This window comes from Gymnoscopelus microlampas, assembly GCF_963454915.1.
Source record: "Gymnoscopelus microlampas genome assembly, chromosome: 3".
Classification (NCBI taxonomy): Eukaryota; Metazoa; Chordata; class Actinopteri; order Myctophiformes; family Myctophidae; genus Gymnoscopelus; species Gymnoscopelus microlampas.
In genome coordinates, this window is record NC_139940.1 from 56150827 (window position 1) to 56168902 (window position 18076).

The window sequence follows — 18076 nt, forward strand, 5'->3', positions numbered from 1 at the left end:
AATGCCTTGAAATAATTTGTAATACATCCCACCCTGTGGGTGTGGGTTGTGGAAGGCCTACTTAAGGGAGGGTCAGCCATGACATGAGCTGAGCAAACCTGGATGTTCCTTCCATTGCATTATGTTGTGTATGTTTGTTCCTTTTACTCAAGTAAAATCTCTCATACTCGGAATTCTGAATTGTTGTCTTTGCCTCATTATGTATTTATGTTTTTGAGCACCCAGTACAGATTCCTCTTTGACAAGACCTGTGGTGGTTTGATATAATTGGAGTGATATTAGATTGGTAATTCTAACGCTCTCCTTCTGCTCCCCAGTGTGAACATGTTGGCATACAAAGTGACAGTGTTCACTGGTTGCCGCTCTCTAGCGTCCACCTGGGACAGTGTTTACATCAAACTGGTGGGAAAGAAGGGTAAGAGCGGGCAAACCAAGCTCTTCAGCATCATGGGACTTTTCGACTTCCTCCGAGGCACTGTAAGTCTGACTTATGTCTGAATTAAGCAAGGGAGAATCAACGGGGAGTCTGTCATTTTTGGGAAATATTTCTCAATGTGTGTTTTCAGAGCTCTAGCTTCTCAGTGTATTCTCCTGTGACCCTTGGTGACCTGGTGCTGATCGAGCTGGATAAGAAGGGCCTCGTGAAGGATGACTGGTTCCTCTCCAAGATTGTAATCACGTCTCCAGAAGGAGTCGTTTACCACTTCCCCATCTACCAGTGGATCGCCGATAGAAAGACACACCTGTTCAGAGAGGGCAAAGGTTAGTGAGGTTGTTGTGAAAATGAGGTATTATTTGTTCAACTTCAACTTGAACTTTATTTTCACATCACAAGTTTAAATGTGAAAAACAGTGGGTGGAATTATCGATTGTACAAACATAAGGTTACAATAGCAGCTGATATTATAAGTTGCAGCAATAGAACAGTAACAAACATAAACATAGATCTTTGGGCATATAGGTCGCCCCTAAACCCTAAACCCTACCCTAAACCTGTTAAATACGGATAAGGGAGTTGCGCTGTCCCAAAACATTATTCTGCAACTGCTATACCCGTCACCCATTATGCCGACACCGTTATTAGCGCGTGGAGGCGTGCCCGCGTGGGCGTGTTGTTGCTATATCCCCAACATTGCTATTTTGCACACACACATGGGTGAGGCTTTAGGAGGGGGCACAGCAGATTCTAAAACCACCCGCAAAGTAGCCTGATTATCAGCCTGAAGCTGCGTGGAGCTTCAGTCTGAAATTGATTGCAATGAACGCGATTACCAGGGGGATGGGGATTCTAATTTCCCTAAACCAATCACGAGAGATCCACGGATCCGCCCACATCTGACGTCATCGCACAGCTTGTTTTAGCAGATATTCGCTGATTGGCTTGTCGTTAGACCACCCCCACCTCCGACTCTGATTTGAGAGATTTTTCTTCGATCGTGAAAAGCCATAGGCTCACATTATGACAGCATATTGTTTAGTTTAGTTTAGTTTAGTTTAGTTTAGTTTAGTTTAGTTAAGTTAAGTTAAGTTAAGTTAAGTTAAGTTAAGTTAAGTTAAGTTAAGTTAAGTTAGGTTAAGTTAAGTTAAGTTAAGTTAAGTTAAGTTAAGTTAAGTTACTTAACTTAACTTTATAGTCTCAGTTATCTTGGCATATACATCTATATGTACTTACATTTTTTATAAGATGATCGGATCATCTGTGATAGCACGTTTAGGAAACACATTTTCATTTTGCGCTGCTGTCTCGTTAAACCCAGCTGCGGGTCAATATTATATTGTATATTATATATATTATCATTATATTCCCCTCGTAAACGCTACGTTCATGTTTACTGCATTAAAGCAGGGGTTCTCAATCTTTTCAGGCCATCGACCCCCCAAAATAACCATACCATATTTGAACTGGGGACCCCCCAATTTTGTTTTACTCGGTTCCACGGATAAATATTGTGAAAATAGCAGATCTACAAGCTCGCGAGGCGTTGGGAGCTCCGTTGTGGTCCCGACCCACAGGTTGAGAACCACTGACAAGCAAGTTAATGTTGACCACGTAATGTAATGTTGCAGACCTTACAGACCTTACGTTTCCAAAATGCTTAGGGTTGTATACTCCATCGCGTGTCATTGTTTAGGTGCCCAAAATAACAGATCTCTAAGCTATCGACACGCCATGACGCATCGCATTGATAGCTTGTTTGTCTGTTATTTTGGGTGGGTAGGCGACGCACATTACGCGTCTCAGCAATGTAGTATCTGGGTTTGAGAGACTATGATTGATGTAAACTTACAGTAGCCTATCTATAGCTGGCAGTTGTCACAATAGTGTAGCTCTGTTCGGGATTATTGAACAAAGGTGGATGATGAAAGAGAGCGGGGACTATACTTGGACATAACTGCGTCACTTCAGAGGAAACTAAATAGATGGAGCTACTATCCATTAGAATGGTGGAAATGGAACAATAACAGCCAACGTGAGTACATATAGACCTTTCCTGAAACTGGCCAATTTATAGCCATATGGCCCCGTGGTCGGCCAGCTGGAGGAGTGTTCTTGTCTCGCTGCTCACAGCCATGATGTAATTCATTATTTGGGAGCATATGTGTAAGATTCCAATAGTATAAATATTTTAAATGGCTTTATACTATTCCGGATCTGACTAATATGACAAGTTGCTTATTGTGAACACAATAGGCTACAAATGAATATAAAAATGTATTTGGATACAATTAAAACAAATAAGTTGTATTTTGTTGCCTAGCCCAGCCCAACCCAAAGCCCGACAAATACGTGACCAATTGGACCCGGCAGGAAAACAAGCCCAATGTGGCTTGTAAAAATCAGACCAGGCAACAGTGCAGACAGGGAGATAGGAGAGCATATTGGATTGGGGATGACGGCTAGCGCAGTCTTCTCTTAAAGGCAATGGCTTCTGGCACAGTGATTGTTTTTTATCATTGTAACGTCCAAACCACACCTACAGTAACCGCATAATGTAAAGTGTAGCGCAGGTGTTTAGCAGGTAAGGTAGCTGCCCCAGAATACCAACTTTTGCGGGGGAACGCCTCTTGCCTAGTCCTAAATCAGATATCAGTGTGTTTAGCAACTTGGCGCCTGCATTGGGCCCATAGTCTCACACATGTGTGAGACATAATTTAGCAGCATACATTATACATGTTATAGGTGGCAGTTTGCAGAAGACAGGAGCAGAGCACTCCTTCAGTCTTATACAGTATCGGCAAGTTCTTTGCCGCTCTGCTTTTATAGCTGGCTCTACCTACAGTAGCTCCTGCCACGGTGGGCAAGACAGTGGTTGCTCCCCTCCATAGACAATAGGGCATAGCAGTGGCAGACATTTTCTGGTTCCACTCCAAAAAAGCCAATGCATTTCTCCCATAGGGATTTCCAAAACTATTTATATCAATTATTTTAAGCCTAGAATCAAACCATCCAGGGTCCTGGTGAATCATGACCATAAAACATTTTATTCTGTGATTTTTTTTTTAATAGTCAATTATGATATACTATATTTAATGAATACCCTTTGTTTTACGTTGTTGTCACAGAATCAAATGTTTTATGATCATGATTCACCAGGACCCTGGATGGCTTGATTCTAGGCTTACAATAATTTATATAAATATTTTTTGAAATAGGGCACATATAGAAAACCCATTCATTTTCCCCAAAGAGATTTATATAAATTAGTTTAAAGGGGGAGTAACACAATGGCCTCTATTTTGTCACAATTTAATTGTGTAATAGTTGTTACAATATTTGCCAATGTAAATATACACTCAAAAGGTCTATGTTGAGAGCTGTCAGAAGAAGGCGATGCCTAGTGGCCACTATTCTGAAAATCCCTCCCACCGCCTCAGAAAAGGCCGACCCAAAGGCGACGTCACTACGGGGAGATTTGTCACGTGACTCCATTGAAATACATTGTAAAATGCTGTTTGGAATTACAATATTCTACACTGTTATAAGAATGTCAAGGGTGCTAGTATTGTGCTGTACTCCCATTCCTCTGGCAGGAATGCTCTGCGCTCTAGCTTTGAGATACTGGTCGACACTCACCGTCTGCCGGCCCACTCAAGCTCGTGGCGTGCGGCCTTCTCCTGGAGCCGAGGTTTCGGCGGCGGCTTGCTTTTTTGTTTTTATTATAGTTTGTTTGCCATCCTGCATCAATATGTCCGTACACGGACACACATGTCTGTGGCAAGACATGTCTATGTTCGTGGCACATTTTTTTATTTTAATAGATATAGCCTATATATTTCTTCATTATAATGTAGAAACATAAAAATGTGTTTAATAACTTTGGTGACTGGAAAAGTAACATGCTCATTACATGAGTTGCAGGAGATTTTTAGTAGGCCTATTGCACATGGTACCATGTACACAAAATTGACAACAAGACCGAGAAAAATGATCGCTAATAGCTGCCTCAATTCTGTGAAAATAGCAAAATGTGCTTTAAAAAAAGGTAATATTGCCAGAATCACATAGGCCTAGCCGGTTACATGTCATTGTTCCGACATGTCATTGTTCCGACATTACTAACCCTATCCCTAACCCTAACCGCACGCGGAAGCCACGTAGTCGGAGTGGCGGGATGTAGAAATGGAAGGCGGTTCCCGGCCTAGCCCTAAATATATAATAATGGGCTCCTGAGAGAAAACATGACGTCGAATCAACAGCAATATAAATTAATAACTGCAAACAGATTCAAAGTTTAGGCTATCAATATCATACAAAAGTAGAGAGAAGCTGTGATATCACCGCTCTGATGGACAATACATATAATCCTTTTGCAAACAATATCCATGTTCTCTTCGTGTGTGAACATTGATCCAAATGGAACGTTTATTTCAGCAGATAGAATGTGACAGTTTGACATCGTTTGAGCCTTTTGGTGCGCAGCTCCTCTTTACGTTAATTGCCTTCACCCGTTGCGCTGCTGCGCATAACAGGGCAGATCTTCGCCATGCCAGGATGACCTACTCAGGCCCATGAAATTCATAGGCAGTCATAGTAGGCAATTAGAGTGAAATCTGCTCAAACTGACTCATACACTGATACAGATCCATATATAGGCTAAATATTGTTACTGTCGGTTGGAAAAACTGTTCCTTTTTAAAACATATTATTTTATAACAATTTTAAATGGTGAAAAAAGCCAATCTACAAGCTACAATTAATCATAATTCATAAATACTATATTTTAAAAAGTGAAAAATCAACTAAAGTCATTAATAGTGCAAGTTCAAGGATTGAACGGATGTTTTGACATTTTCAGGTAATCTTGTTGTCTTGTTGTCCTCATATGATGCAATCATGTACGGGAACAACATACAAGACCACAAATCTCCTGCAACATATTAATGAGAATGTCACACTTTATGAGTCACCAAAATTATTCAAACACATTATTTTAAGTTTCAGTTGTGTATTTTAGAATATGTTTTTACATTGAAATGACATGTTGATGACCCCTGGTTCAGAAGGAGCTATTTGCTATCAAGGCAAAGGAGGGCAGAACTGGACAAGTAAAGCTCGCTAGTTGAGAGACACTGTTTCAAAGTGTCCAATAATGTCAATAACAACTATAATAACACTCCACAATCATAATCCATGGTAACCCTCCATCCACAGCCTAGGACCTCCTCCGAAAGTCAGTTAGCCTGACTTTTATGAAGTCATGTTAAATACGCTAATTGTGTAATTCCCGGTTACGTCAAAACTATCACTTAACACAATGGTATTCCGTTTTTAATGATAATATATAGCACATTGGTTGGCTATTCAAAAATAGCAGATATGCAAGCCCATAGCACGTAACATCTTTGTGCCGCATTATGAGCTTGTAGATCTGTTATTTAAAAAAAAAAGATTATGTGCAAAAATGTCAAAAAAGTATTTCAATACAGTATATCTTTATACTTTTAAAGCGAATATTTTTAACTAAAATCTTGCTTCTGCATGGAGTCCATGGAACAAAATATTTTGAGATGGGGGCCGACGGCCAAATACATATAATTTGGGGGGTCCTTGACATGAAAAAGGCTGAGAACCACTGAAACAGAAGTTTTTCAGAAATGTAGGAGACATTTTTAGAATCGGCCTCAGGTCTTAATGGGTTAAGGTTCTAAACCTGTTACCAACACTATATTTCTTTTTTTTTTTCCCTTTCAGCTTTGTTACCCTTTGAGGACAAACTACCTTCGGCCAAAAAATGCAGAAGAGAAGAACTGAAGCAGAGAAAGCAGGTCTATCAGTGAGTCTGATGTTATGTGACATACTGGTTCTCAATGTTGGGTCTGTGGACCCCCAGGGGTCCAAATGGACGCTTACAGGTCTCTAACTCTGAGAGTGTACAATTTATACACTCTCAGAGTAATGAATACAGATTCAAAAAGATGTATCAAATAGCGGTTCATGGCCTGGCTACACATGTCAAACAGGGGTGTCCTGGAAATCAAAAATGAAGAATCACTGATATAAGACTATATATAGCTTCAAGTTTGTTTGGTCAAATTACCCAAGGTCTTCCAAGCCAGTTGACTTGTTCTCTCTCCCTCCATAGGTGGGATATGGAGGGGGATATAGACGGCATTCCTCACTGCATGAAGAATGATGGTGGTGCTCTAGATATGCCTTTAGAAGTCCGTTTCTCCTTCACCAAGGAGACACAGTTTCTCTTTACTGCAGCTAAGAGGTGAATAATTTACTATTGACTATTGTATGAGAGGACATTGCTTACGCTGTGTTACAAGTATTGTATATGGATTTTTTTCATGTTAAAGGGATATTTCACTTTCAAATATGTTTGGGGTCATTTTAACATCTACTTCGGCTTTTGTGAGAACCCCGGACAGTTTTTAAGTTGCTTGATTCAGTATTTTGATATTTGATATTCATTTTTATCAGACACGCCCCCTTCCTACACAAACTGTAACTTCAAACTCCATTTTAACCATGATAGATTCATCAAAAACACCGATCCTTGGTTCTGGTGACTCATACTGCCCTCCTAATATGTGAGGGGCCATGTTTTTTCGACGACGTTTTTCATTCATTGTATTTATAGTTGTATTGTATTATTTAAAAAAGAAATACATTTATAAAAAAAACAAAATGATAACTAAATGAAAAAAATATTGGGAAAAAAACACGGTCCCTCACGTATTAGGAGGGCAATATGAGTCACCAGAACCAATAGTCCAGGCAAACTAGCAAATGTGGGACCTCAACATCAAAGTAATTGAAGTTTTTTCTTCACAGACCACTTTTATGAAGTCACCAGAACAACATACTAAAAGTCCTAAGAAATCCTAGTTGCGGAAATATGTTAATATTTGGCATCTAATTGGCATCAATCCAAAATGCCAAGAGTCCAATTTTCATTCGTCTGAGATTTGAATTGACTTCCAAATACATTTTGAGGAGAGGAATTCCGATAAAATACGTTTTTAAAATAGTTTAGCCAATGTTTAACCAATATAACAGAACTACAGGGTGTTATCACTTAGCCTGGGATCCAGACTGTTTCGCTACGTTCGGCGGATTTTGTTTCTCATTCGCTATACAGTCTGGAAAGCCTCTGCACAGACGGGAAAAAACGAACCGCGGCTTCTGATTGGTCTGTAGGGGGGGGGGGGGGGGGTGGGGGGGGGGGGGGAGTTTTTCCAATGTAAAACTCAAGTCACTTTCTGACTTGTTATCTACGTCATTAAAATACGAAGTCGAATAGGAGGCTGGCCAGACTGCTAAGCGAAGTGAGGAAAAAAAATAAGCTGAACGTAGTGAATCAGGCTGGATCCCAGGCTAGTTATAACTAGCATTTCACATACAAGTAGCCTAATTGTGAAATAATGTTTTTCTCCATACATTACACAATATCATTTTATATGGCTTTTTAATAATATTGCTGGACATCTTTGATTAATGCCAATTAAACATACTTCCGCAGGAAAGGATTTCTTAGGACTTTTAGTATGTTGTTCTGGACACCTCATTGAAATACTGTATGGTGAAAACATTCTGTTGCAATTACTTTGATGTGAAATGCTGCTAGAATATCTGGTAATAACACCCTATAGTTATGTTATATAGGTTAAAAAATGGCTAAAATATATTTTTTGATATTTTATCTGAATTCTTCACCTCAAAATGTAATTGGAAGTAAATTGAAATCTCAGACAAATGACAATTTTACTCACCATCATTTTATGATTTTTTGACAATAATTGCTGGCCTTTTTGGATTGATACCAATTAAACACATTACCAACACTAGGATGTCTTAGGACTTTAAGTATGTTGACTTCATAGAAATGGTCTGTGAGGGGAAAAAAATCTGTTACAATTACTTTGATGTGAACCGCTAGTTTGCCCTGGACTACAAGGACGGGTGTTTTCGATGAATCTTTCATGGTTAAAATGGAGTTTTAAGTTAGTATGGGTTTGTATAGGAAGATGCATGGGGGGTGTCTGATAAAATGAATATCAAATATCTAAACACAAAAGATACCATAAAACGTTCTCACAAAAGCCTGAGTAGATGTTAACATTTCCCCAAACGTGTTTTATAGTGAAATATCCCTTTAATATGAAGTAAATATTGAAAGAAATGCTGAATGGCATTTAGATCTAAATATTAAATATAAATGTAAATGCAAATAACGGATACAAAATAGCCTATACGAATATGCTATTTGACACTAGTGTTGAATTGAAGAGTGTAATGTGTGAATGGTATGTGGATCTGACCACATGTCTGTCTGTCTGTCTGTCTGTCTGTCTGTCTGTCTGTCTGTCTGTCTGTCTGTGTCTGTGTGCGTGTATGTCACACATGCACACACAGATTTGGCCATGGTTAATCTCTCAAACCAGGGACCCATTGAAAAGTTCACATCTTGGCACTTGAAGGCCTAGCCAGTTGACACAGAAGTAGTTATCAGTTTAATGTTGAATGCATTTGTAATGTTCTTTTATGTTTTAGTTTTGAAGCAGTCCTCTCGTCTATTTTAAACTTTGTGCTTGTTTCACTCCCCAGTCTGGCGGAGATGAATCTGAATGCTCTGATCAACCACAGGGACAACTGGAACAACGTTAACGCCATTGCCAGTGTCAAATCAACCGAAATTGCAGGTTGGCTATTCCAGTGGTTCTCAAAGTGTGGTCTGGGGACCCCCAGGGGTCATTGAGGGGGTTCCAGGGGGTCACTAGCAATAGGTTAACCACTTAAACCCCATATGGTTGAGTAGAGTCCCTCAAGGCTCTATACCAGTGAATTTTCTGTTTTCTGTTATTCTGGGGAAAGCTTTCACTGAATAGCTGATCGACAAGAGCTTGTCTGTCGATCTGCTATTTCCCCCACGATGCGGATGCTAGGGTTTAAATGGTTAATATAGCATCAAAATCAGTTTAACCACTTTAACCCTACTAGATTTTCAGGCCACTACATGGCCTTCATACATAGTCCTATGTTGCACCATTTGAAGTGTTAAACACTGCTATAACGCTGCTATAACGCTGCTGCCGAGCAGCTATTCGCTTGCTGCACCCAGGTCCACTGTCTCACTTGTGCGACCTTGTGTTCGGGAGGTAGGGGTCTACGACCACTTCCTGGTAAAACTGGAAGTGAACAGATCCACTTTCGGGTTACACCATTGAACTCCACACCCCTCAGAGAGTGTGTGGGTTTCTAGTTTCTAGGCAATCCGACAAACCGGAAATAGGACGGCAAACCCGGAAGTGGTCATTTTATTTTTGATGAAATTGGAAGGACCACCCACCAAGTTTCGGTATTTAGCATAATGGGAACTGGAGTTATGGCTTTTTAAACCCCAGCCAATAGGAACACAGAGGGGGCGGGGCATCAGCAATTACAGCCTGTCCCTATTGGCCGTCTAAGAGCACCTACCAAATTTGGGGTATTTAGCATGCTGGGAACTGGATTATGGCTGTTTAAAGCCCAGCCAATAGGAATACAGAGGGGGTGGGGCTTCAGCAATTACAGCCTGTCCTTATTGGCCATCTAAGAGCATAATTATAGTTATGATGGTTCAGTGTAAAACCAATTTTATTTATTATGCATGGTTTACATTCATTTAAGTTCATAGTTAGGCTGGTAAAATGGAATAGATACATGTTTAGTATTTAAAATGTTGTATTTGCACAGTGATAATGACACATAGACATGGTGAAGAAAACGAAAAAGTCAACTTTGTTCTAAACAATGCAAAATGGATGCTGCTTGGCTGAACAGTAAACTAAACAGAAAGCAGAGTAAACAGAGTTCCATCTCTCTTCCAGACCATGTGCAGAGCCAATGGAAAGAGGATGCTTTCTTCGGCTACCAGTACCTTAATGGTGTCAACCCCATATTGATCCGCCGCTGTTCAGCCCTGCCAGTCAACTTCCCTGTCACCGATGACATGCTGAGCCTCCAGGGTGGGCGGAGCTTAAAACAAGAAATGAAGGTGCTTTGTTTTTTTTGTTTTTTGTTCTTAAATAGTGAACTGATTCTTTATTCTTTGGGACACAAATATAGGTATTTGGGAGTATGGCCAAATCTACCGTTGTCTTTTAGATGAACTTCAAAACACAGTGTTTGCACTTTTTGGGCCGGACATCTGCCCTGCCAAGGTAAAGAGCAGTAATTAAGAAATCAAAAATCACTGAAAAATGGGTTTAAAAGTGCTTCAACTGGTCAGCCAAATGAGATATCGGCATATAAGTGATATTACACTAATTGTGCATCTGTTCTTGAGATAATTGTTTATCCCCCAAAATCGCTAATTTGACCTTTGGGATACACAAATAAGTCGGCGTGTCCAAAAACGTAGTTACTGCTCTTTACCAAATATAAATTGCTTACCCCATGGCCACGGATGTTACAATTGTGTACGGCTCCTCAGAAGTACCCGTATTATCCGTATTGTTCAATAAAAAGCATGTTAATCTGATCGGAGGTAATTTTCTCCGTATTTTCTCCATATGCTTTCAACTACGTGACCCTATCGGTTGGGAGGTGTATTGCTCTCTGATACATTATAACTCTACGAGAAAATGGCCACTGATCATATTAAAATGCTTTTTGTTGAACAATACAGAAGATACAGGTACTTCTGAGGGCCCATACACAATTGTAACATCCGTGGCCATGGGATAAGCACTTCATATTTGAAATCTGAACGTTTATGTAGATGCCAAAATGGGAGAAAGTGCAAATATGCACTTTCTCACTTTGTTGTACTATGTTGAAGTTCATCCATGACGGTCACAGGCTGGCTCAGCACACGTGTGTGTGCGCGCGCACGTACACACACACACACACACACACACACACACACACACACACACACACACACATTTAAAATCAGGCGCCCCGGCTGGCAAGGGGGAGGCAGTATTCACCTGTTTCCTAGGCTGTGTGTTTTCCACTTCCTGTCGATTTGATCCAATGAAATCCATTGAAACTGGTCAGATGACCAATGATATCCAATGAAATCGACAGGAAATGTCAAACACACAGCCTAGGAAACAGGTGAATAGTGGCCAGGATTACTACATGTTTTTGTGAGGGTACCGACCCTAGGGGACACGGGGAAAACATGCAAACTCCACACAGAGAGGCCCTTTCTCCATGGCAAGACTTTTTTTTTTGTTAAATGGTCGCGACCAAACAAACTATTGGCTTGACTCCTCATACATACACACACACACACACACACAGCTCCGACCGAGAAAAGTCAAGCAGCAACGAGACAACACACACAACCCCTTGCAGAAGCTGAGGCACACAAACTGAATTAGCTCTGTTCATATACAATTTATTCAGGAATAATGTTCAGTATGAGCGGGTGGCTTAAAGGAGAATTTTGGACTAAAGTTTTCTTACCTTTTCTATGACGTTATGATATCTTAGGATGAATGGTACAGTAGAACATTTTCATAAATCCACCCCTGGTCCGCCACAGCTTAAAAGGTGCGCGGATAGGCCTTAGGTTAGATCACATATTTATAGCTTTTTTTTTTTTTAGATCTGACGTTCATAGTGAAAGAACACTGTCCCAAAAAAAAAAAAACAGAAGTCTTGCTAGACGAGATTGAAATCTCGAGATTGAAATCTCGTCTTGCGAGACTTCTGTTTGTTTGTTTTTTGGTTGCATAGTGTTCTGTTTTCTACTGTACCATTCATGTACCATTCTTATCTCTTTCACTGCAAGATTAAATACATAAATAAATTGCCCACTGCCAGCGATTTTAACTTTTCAACTAGTCACAGAATATTCATATCCAGTATGATCGATCCCCTGACAGTTGCTAAACACGGAGGGTTTCACTGTGCTTCCGCGAGAAAGAAAAAAGAAAGTCATTTTGACCCCCCGGTGAAGGGAGAATGCAGGGGGAAAAAAAAATCCCCAAATACGCTAAACAGGAAGTCAATGGTGGTGGAGACTTGAGGATGAAAATGGTCACTTGTGTGTAAGAGAACAGCGCCATCTGGTGGAAAACCACTGAAAACAAAATAGTCGTAAAAGTCGTCTTTGGCAGTCTGAGCCTTTGGGAAAAAAAGTCGTCCTTGGCAGTGAAAGAGTTAATAATTGTATACTTTAAAAGATGTACGAAAATAGCAAGAAGAAATTGATCTACAACTGCGTATCGTTACACGTGAGCTTGTAGATCAGCGATTTTGGCTTTGGAAAATTTGTGAACATTCTTCAACATATTTGGATTTATTTTTAATGGAAACAATTCCAACGATTATGCAAAAAATAATTGCAATTAGCTCAACTAATGGCAATCAGGTGATTGTGTAATACGTGACAGGGCTAAATGAGTCCAATGTGAAGCAATACTAACATTGTTAATGTTTCCAACAGAATGGCAACATCTTCCTGTGTGACTACAAGGACTTGGATGGAGTGGAAGCAAACATCATCGACGAAAAGCAGCAACACCTGATGGCTCCACTGATGCTGCTGCACTCAACACCTGACCTCGAACTGATTCCCATCGCCATTCAGGTAAGAACTAATCTGACTCAGCCAGATGGAAGAAGCTTGCTTCCCACTTGTCTCACAACCTACTTCCATCTGTGAACTCGGTAAGAACCACGCCCGCCTGGTCGAAACACCAAAGAAGCAGGACGCCCCGTCTGGTCGAAACACCAAAGAAAGAAGGTGTGAAATTCTAATAGAGAAAATACCTTCATATCCATTGACTTGGTTGCGTGCTTGTTAAACATTCGACTCTCATTCCCAACTCTCCATGATCGAATTCCACCACGACAGTCTTTTACCGAACACCGCGGATTATAATTTTTCCGCCGATTGGTTATAGTTATGGACCATGAGGGAGGCAACGTTCGGCACGGCAACTCGCTCGCTTTAGCTCGCTCGGTGGTGCCTCTCGAGCCTACTCAGCGCCGTCCGAGTTATGTACTGATAGGGACAGAATAGTAAATCATGTTTTGGGAAGAGCGTTTGACCCAACCAGTGTGTGTATGCGTGCGTGCGTGCGTGCGTGCGTGCGTGCGTGCGTGCGTGCGTGCGTGTGCGTGTGCGTGCGTACATTTCGGCCATTTGAAAATAGCAGATCTACAAGCTCACAATGGTTGCGATGCAATGCATTGTGAGCTTGGAGATGTGCTATTTTCAAAAAATTTAATATACATTTGGAAAATTGTGAAATAGGACATTGTGCATAATGAGTATTTTTATTTGAGTACTTTTTAACTAATTATAGTTAATTATAGACCTTATAAATAGGCCTACTCATAGTACTTTATGAGCAACAACAATAATCATGTCATATTTATTATAATCACTAATTTGCTATAAAGTGTCTTTAAATTGGTGCTGTAATAATGAAAGTAGAATAAATAGCATTAATGCAGGCCTATTACAACTATCCTTGTAAAAAACAAATCTTCTATAAATTATGAAGTAGAATACTTGACCTTATAAGTAATTAGAATGATTTATAATGTGTTATATTGTACTTCAGAGTTCTTATAACGGGCGGCCAAGACACTTTTACACGCGGAAGAGAACGCAAACTCCCTTGCAAATCGCCTACACGCAAGTGATCCCAGATGTAGGCTGTGTTGTGAACCTGTGAACTCAATACCACCCCATCTGTCATAGAGTCAGGTTAAGTGAGAACTAGCTCTGGTCCACAGCCTAAAAGGAGTTCTCCTTAAGGCTATGGGACTTTCGAGCCTTTTCGCACGCACCACAGGCTGCATATATAGCCTCTCGTCTGCAGTAAAAATAAAAAATACTCTTTCGCTACTCACCAAAACAAAGACGGTTTTATGGAGTCTAAGTCTAAAATACACTTTTTGGCCAAAATGTCAAATATTTCACCGGAAAGAAAACCTTTATTTAGTTACTCTGCTGCGGCCTCTACAGATCCAGTCAATGGAATTTTGTAGCAGCTACAAACGTCACATGTAGCTTTGTAATCTTCATGTCGCTGGCTTCCATTTAAAAATAATGGTAGACTGTATGTATGACGAATAAACAATCCAAAAAAGTGTCAGCAAAAACTGTAACATCAATCTATAAATTTGGTGATGCCTCTTTCATAAAGGGTGATGCTTGTATTTGTGGTAAAAAAAAAAGGAAGAGAGAAAGAAAGATAAATAGTAACAACCTTGTTTTGACAATGATTATGTAACTTCATCACCACATAATATTTGTGTTCTGTGTGGAGATACTCACAAACAGCAGTTTAAATTAACGTGAATTAATAACACAAAATAAACAGGAGCTTTTACTCCTCACAAAGTAGCAGCCCTGCATGTCAGAGATGCCAGTAAATTGAGTATGGCTTGTGTATCAAGGATTTGAGCCAAATGCAATTTAATTGCTGCGTGTTGCTGCCTCCTACATTATGTGCAATTTAGAAACAGGTGGTATGCAGGACCGTTGAGTGATTTCCAACGAGCGCTTCCAAACTCCATTGCTCGATGCTGCTCAATGTTTTGCCACTCAGTCTAGATGAGGGGGCCGTTGGAAAAGTGACACATGTGCATACTCTCTATTTCATCTAATTTAATTTAGTTGTAAATTGTGACAGTGCCTCATGTCGTTCCGTACAGTTGAAGCAGGCGCCATCAGAGGACAATCCTATCTTCTTGCCCACTGACTCCCAGCATGACTGGCTGATGGCCAAGATCTTTGTAAGAGGTGCCCATTTCCAGGAACACGAGCTCAACACTCACCTGCTGCGCACTCACCTGATGGCAGAGACCTTTGCAGTGTCACTGCTAAGGAATGTCGCCATGGTTCATCCTCTGTACAAGGTACAGCTATCAGAATTCAATCAAATGTTTTTCTTGTGCAGCAACACAACCAAGTAATACTATCAAATCCAGTTGAGATTATGAACACATTGACTTATGTCATATTCACATATTAGCAATACAATTATAATGGGTATAACATTGACTAGATGATACAGTTATGATGACTTAAGAACTCATTTCCAATACTGTCAATTTCTCCTCCTCAGCTCCTGATTCCTCACACCCGCTACACTCTGCAGATCAACAGCCTGGCCCGAAAATTACTGATTTCTGAGGATGGATTTTTTGATGAGGTAGAAAACACTGATTCACAGCTCAATTCTGAAAAATACATTCAATCTCTTTCAGTCTTAACCAATAGAGGGGATAAAGTCTCTATCCCCCTGGGACACAGCGTTATTTTTTCTCTTGAAAATCCCATAGGGGAATATTATTGCGTCATATAACAACTGTGTTCTGTGTCATTTTAGATTTTAACCACTTTAACCATTATTTTATACTTTGGCTATTCAACAATAGCAGATATAAGCTAATAGCTATGAGCTTGTACTCGCTATGAGCTTGTAGATCTGTTACTTTTTTAAATCTTTGAATATTATATTGTTTAAAGCAAACATGTTTAACCCTTCCATTGTGTTATGGTCATTGTTTACCCGTTTTCAAGTTTAAATAGGTAAAAAGCACCCTGTACATGTCTTTATTGGAACAAGGCTTCATGATATCCTCAGAAACAGCTATTTTAACGCAAACAAATTAATTACCACCATTTTAGTTAATTCTGAAAAAGGTGACATCTGTGGTGTTAAGGGTCAAATTTGACCCGGCAGAGAAGTGTGCCTCAATTCCCCCCAAATTGTCAATATTCAATGTTTACAGTGAGAGAGTGAGAGAAACTTGTCCTCAATTTGCATTTGCTATTAGGAGTAAAATAAAGTTTGAGTTTATGAAAAATAAATGATTTTTTACCTTCTATGGTTTAAGCGTCAATTTTTACATAATATTAACAATTTTTAAAGTTAAAAAACTTTTCTTTTTTGGAAGTGTGTTCTAATATTAGTCTATTATAGCTAGATAACATCATTATCCATTGTCTTCATTATAGGAAATGTAAGGAGTGATTTTTTACATTTTTATAATTGAAAACGAGATATATTTAAAGATGAAACCCTAACCCAAAAATAATATTTTAAAAAGTGTTTACATGGATATGAATGCCTAACAAGTCAGCTATGGGGGGGTGCTCCTTCCATTCCGACATCGCCACTCCGACTAGTGGCTTCCGCGTGCGGTTAGGGTTAGGGTTAGGTATAGGGTTTGTTAACGTCGGAAAGGCGACATGTCGGAAAGGTGAAATGCACCCAGCTATGGGGTGGGAGAAAACATATATATATATATATATATATATATACACCTATCATTGTGGTGGTCCTTGACATGAAAAAAGTCTGAGAACCATTGATATAGCAACATACGTTTTTTTTTCAGAAAACTGTTAGGATTTAGACGACATTTGTAGATTTGCCCTGCAGATCTTAATGGGGTAAACCCTACTATACTTTATTAACAGGGGCCCCCCAGGGGTCTATATTTGGTCCCATCCCTTTTCCCCCTCTTCCCTCAAGTTGCACAACTTGTAGATCTATCATCAAGTTGTTGGGAACTTGTAGATCTGCTAATTTTGACAACTGTTCAAATGCTGTCCTATTTTCCTATTATATGTGTCTTCCAGTTTACGGCTTCAGGTGGAGAGGCTATGAAGACAATCCTGCAGAGAGCCACGTCCTCATTGACCTACAGCTCTCTGTGTCTACCTGATGACATCAAGGAGCGTGGCATGGACTCTGTACCAGGATTCTACTACAGGGATGATGGGCTCAAACTGTGGGACATCATTCACGAGTAGGAACATCTGATGATTCTGCTTTACTAATGTCCCATGAATATTAAGTCACTCTGGAGAGCTCCCTGAGTGAGAAATTGTCAAATGTGACCAAATTTGACTAGGAAACAGTCATTTAGTATTTTTTCATTTTCATGTTTTCATGTCATATGAAAGCAGGGAATCATAGCAAAATAATGATATATTGGTTAATAAGATTGAGTGAATAGTTTTTAAAATACAGCTTATAGAACTGAAGTCAAGTTAAAACCCTTCAGTAGAGAAAAGACCAGTTGAATGGATCTCATTCAAAGATAGTAAACAGGGCTATCAATCCCATCATGCACAGCGGGATTTACATATCCTTTGTTTAAAGACGGGGTGCCGTGATCCCCCCCCCCCCCGCCCCAAAACATAATCATCAGGTATTATGGTTATACTAGGAGGAAGATTTTTGTGTACAGAAAGTGTACAGAAATTGTTAAAATTAGGTTTTTATGTGGACACGCCTCCAGTTCATTAAGTATACCTGGTTCTTACCTTAGCACCTCCTCCACCACCTTAACACCACCCACCTGTCCTAGTCCCTCCTCCTCTTCATGCCCACACCTGTTGTGTTATGATAATGAGAGGGAGGGTATGTTTTTACTATGTCACTAAAGCGCTGTTTCTCTATTGGCACGTTTGACCCTCAAGGTTTCAGCCTCCAGGAAGAAACTCCAAATAGTCAGAGGGGACATAAAACACCATAAAACCACCACCGGGGGGCTTAATGAAGTTCTATCAACCTCATAGACACATGAAAAACAGTGTAAAAAAAACATAATCATCAGGTATTATGGTTATACTAGGAGGAAGATTTTTGTGTACAGAAA

At 39.9% G+C, this 18076-nt stretch overlaps 1 protein-coding gene across 1 annotated transcript in view; it reads left to right on the forward strand.

Moving 5' to 3' along the window:
* LOC311041970 (polyunsaturated fatty acid lipoxygenase ALOX15B-like) overlaps positions 1-18076 on the forward strand; it is a 32297-nt gene that overhangs the window by 5985 nt on the left and 8236 nt on the right. The window contains exons 4-13 of the mRNA XM_084052466.1: positions 318-477; positions 567-762; positions 6194-6275; positions 6585-6716; positions 9056-9150; positions 10318-10484; positions 12891-13034; positions 15116-15319; positions 15529-15615; positions 17052-17221. Coding sequence (XP_083908592.1) covers positions 318-477; positions 567-762; positions 6194-6275; positions 6585-6716; positions 9056-9150; positions 10318-10484; positions 12891-13034; positions 15116-15319; positions 15529-15615; positions 17052-17221 — 1437 coding nt within the window. The remainder of the gene's footprint in view (positions 1-317; positions 478-566; positions 763-6193; positions 6276-6584; positions 6717-9055; positions 9151-10317; positions 10485-12890; positions 13035-15115; positions 15320-15528; positions 15616-17051; positions 17222-18076) is intronic.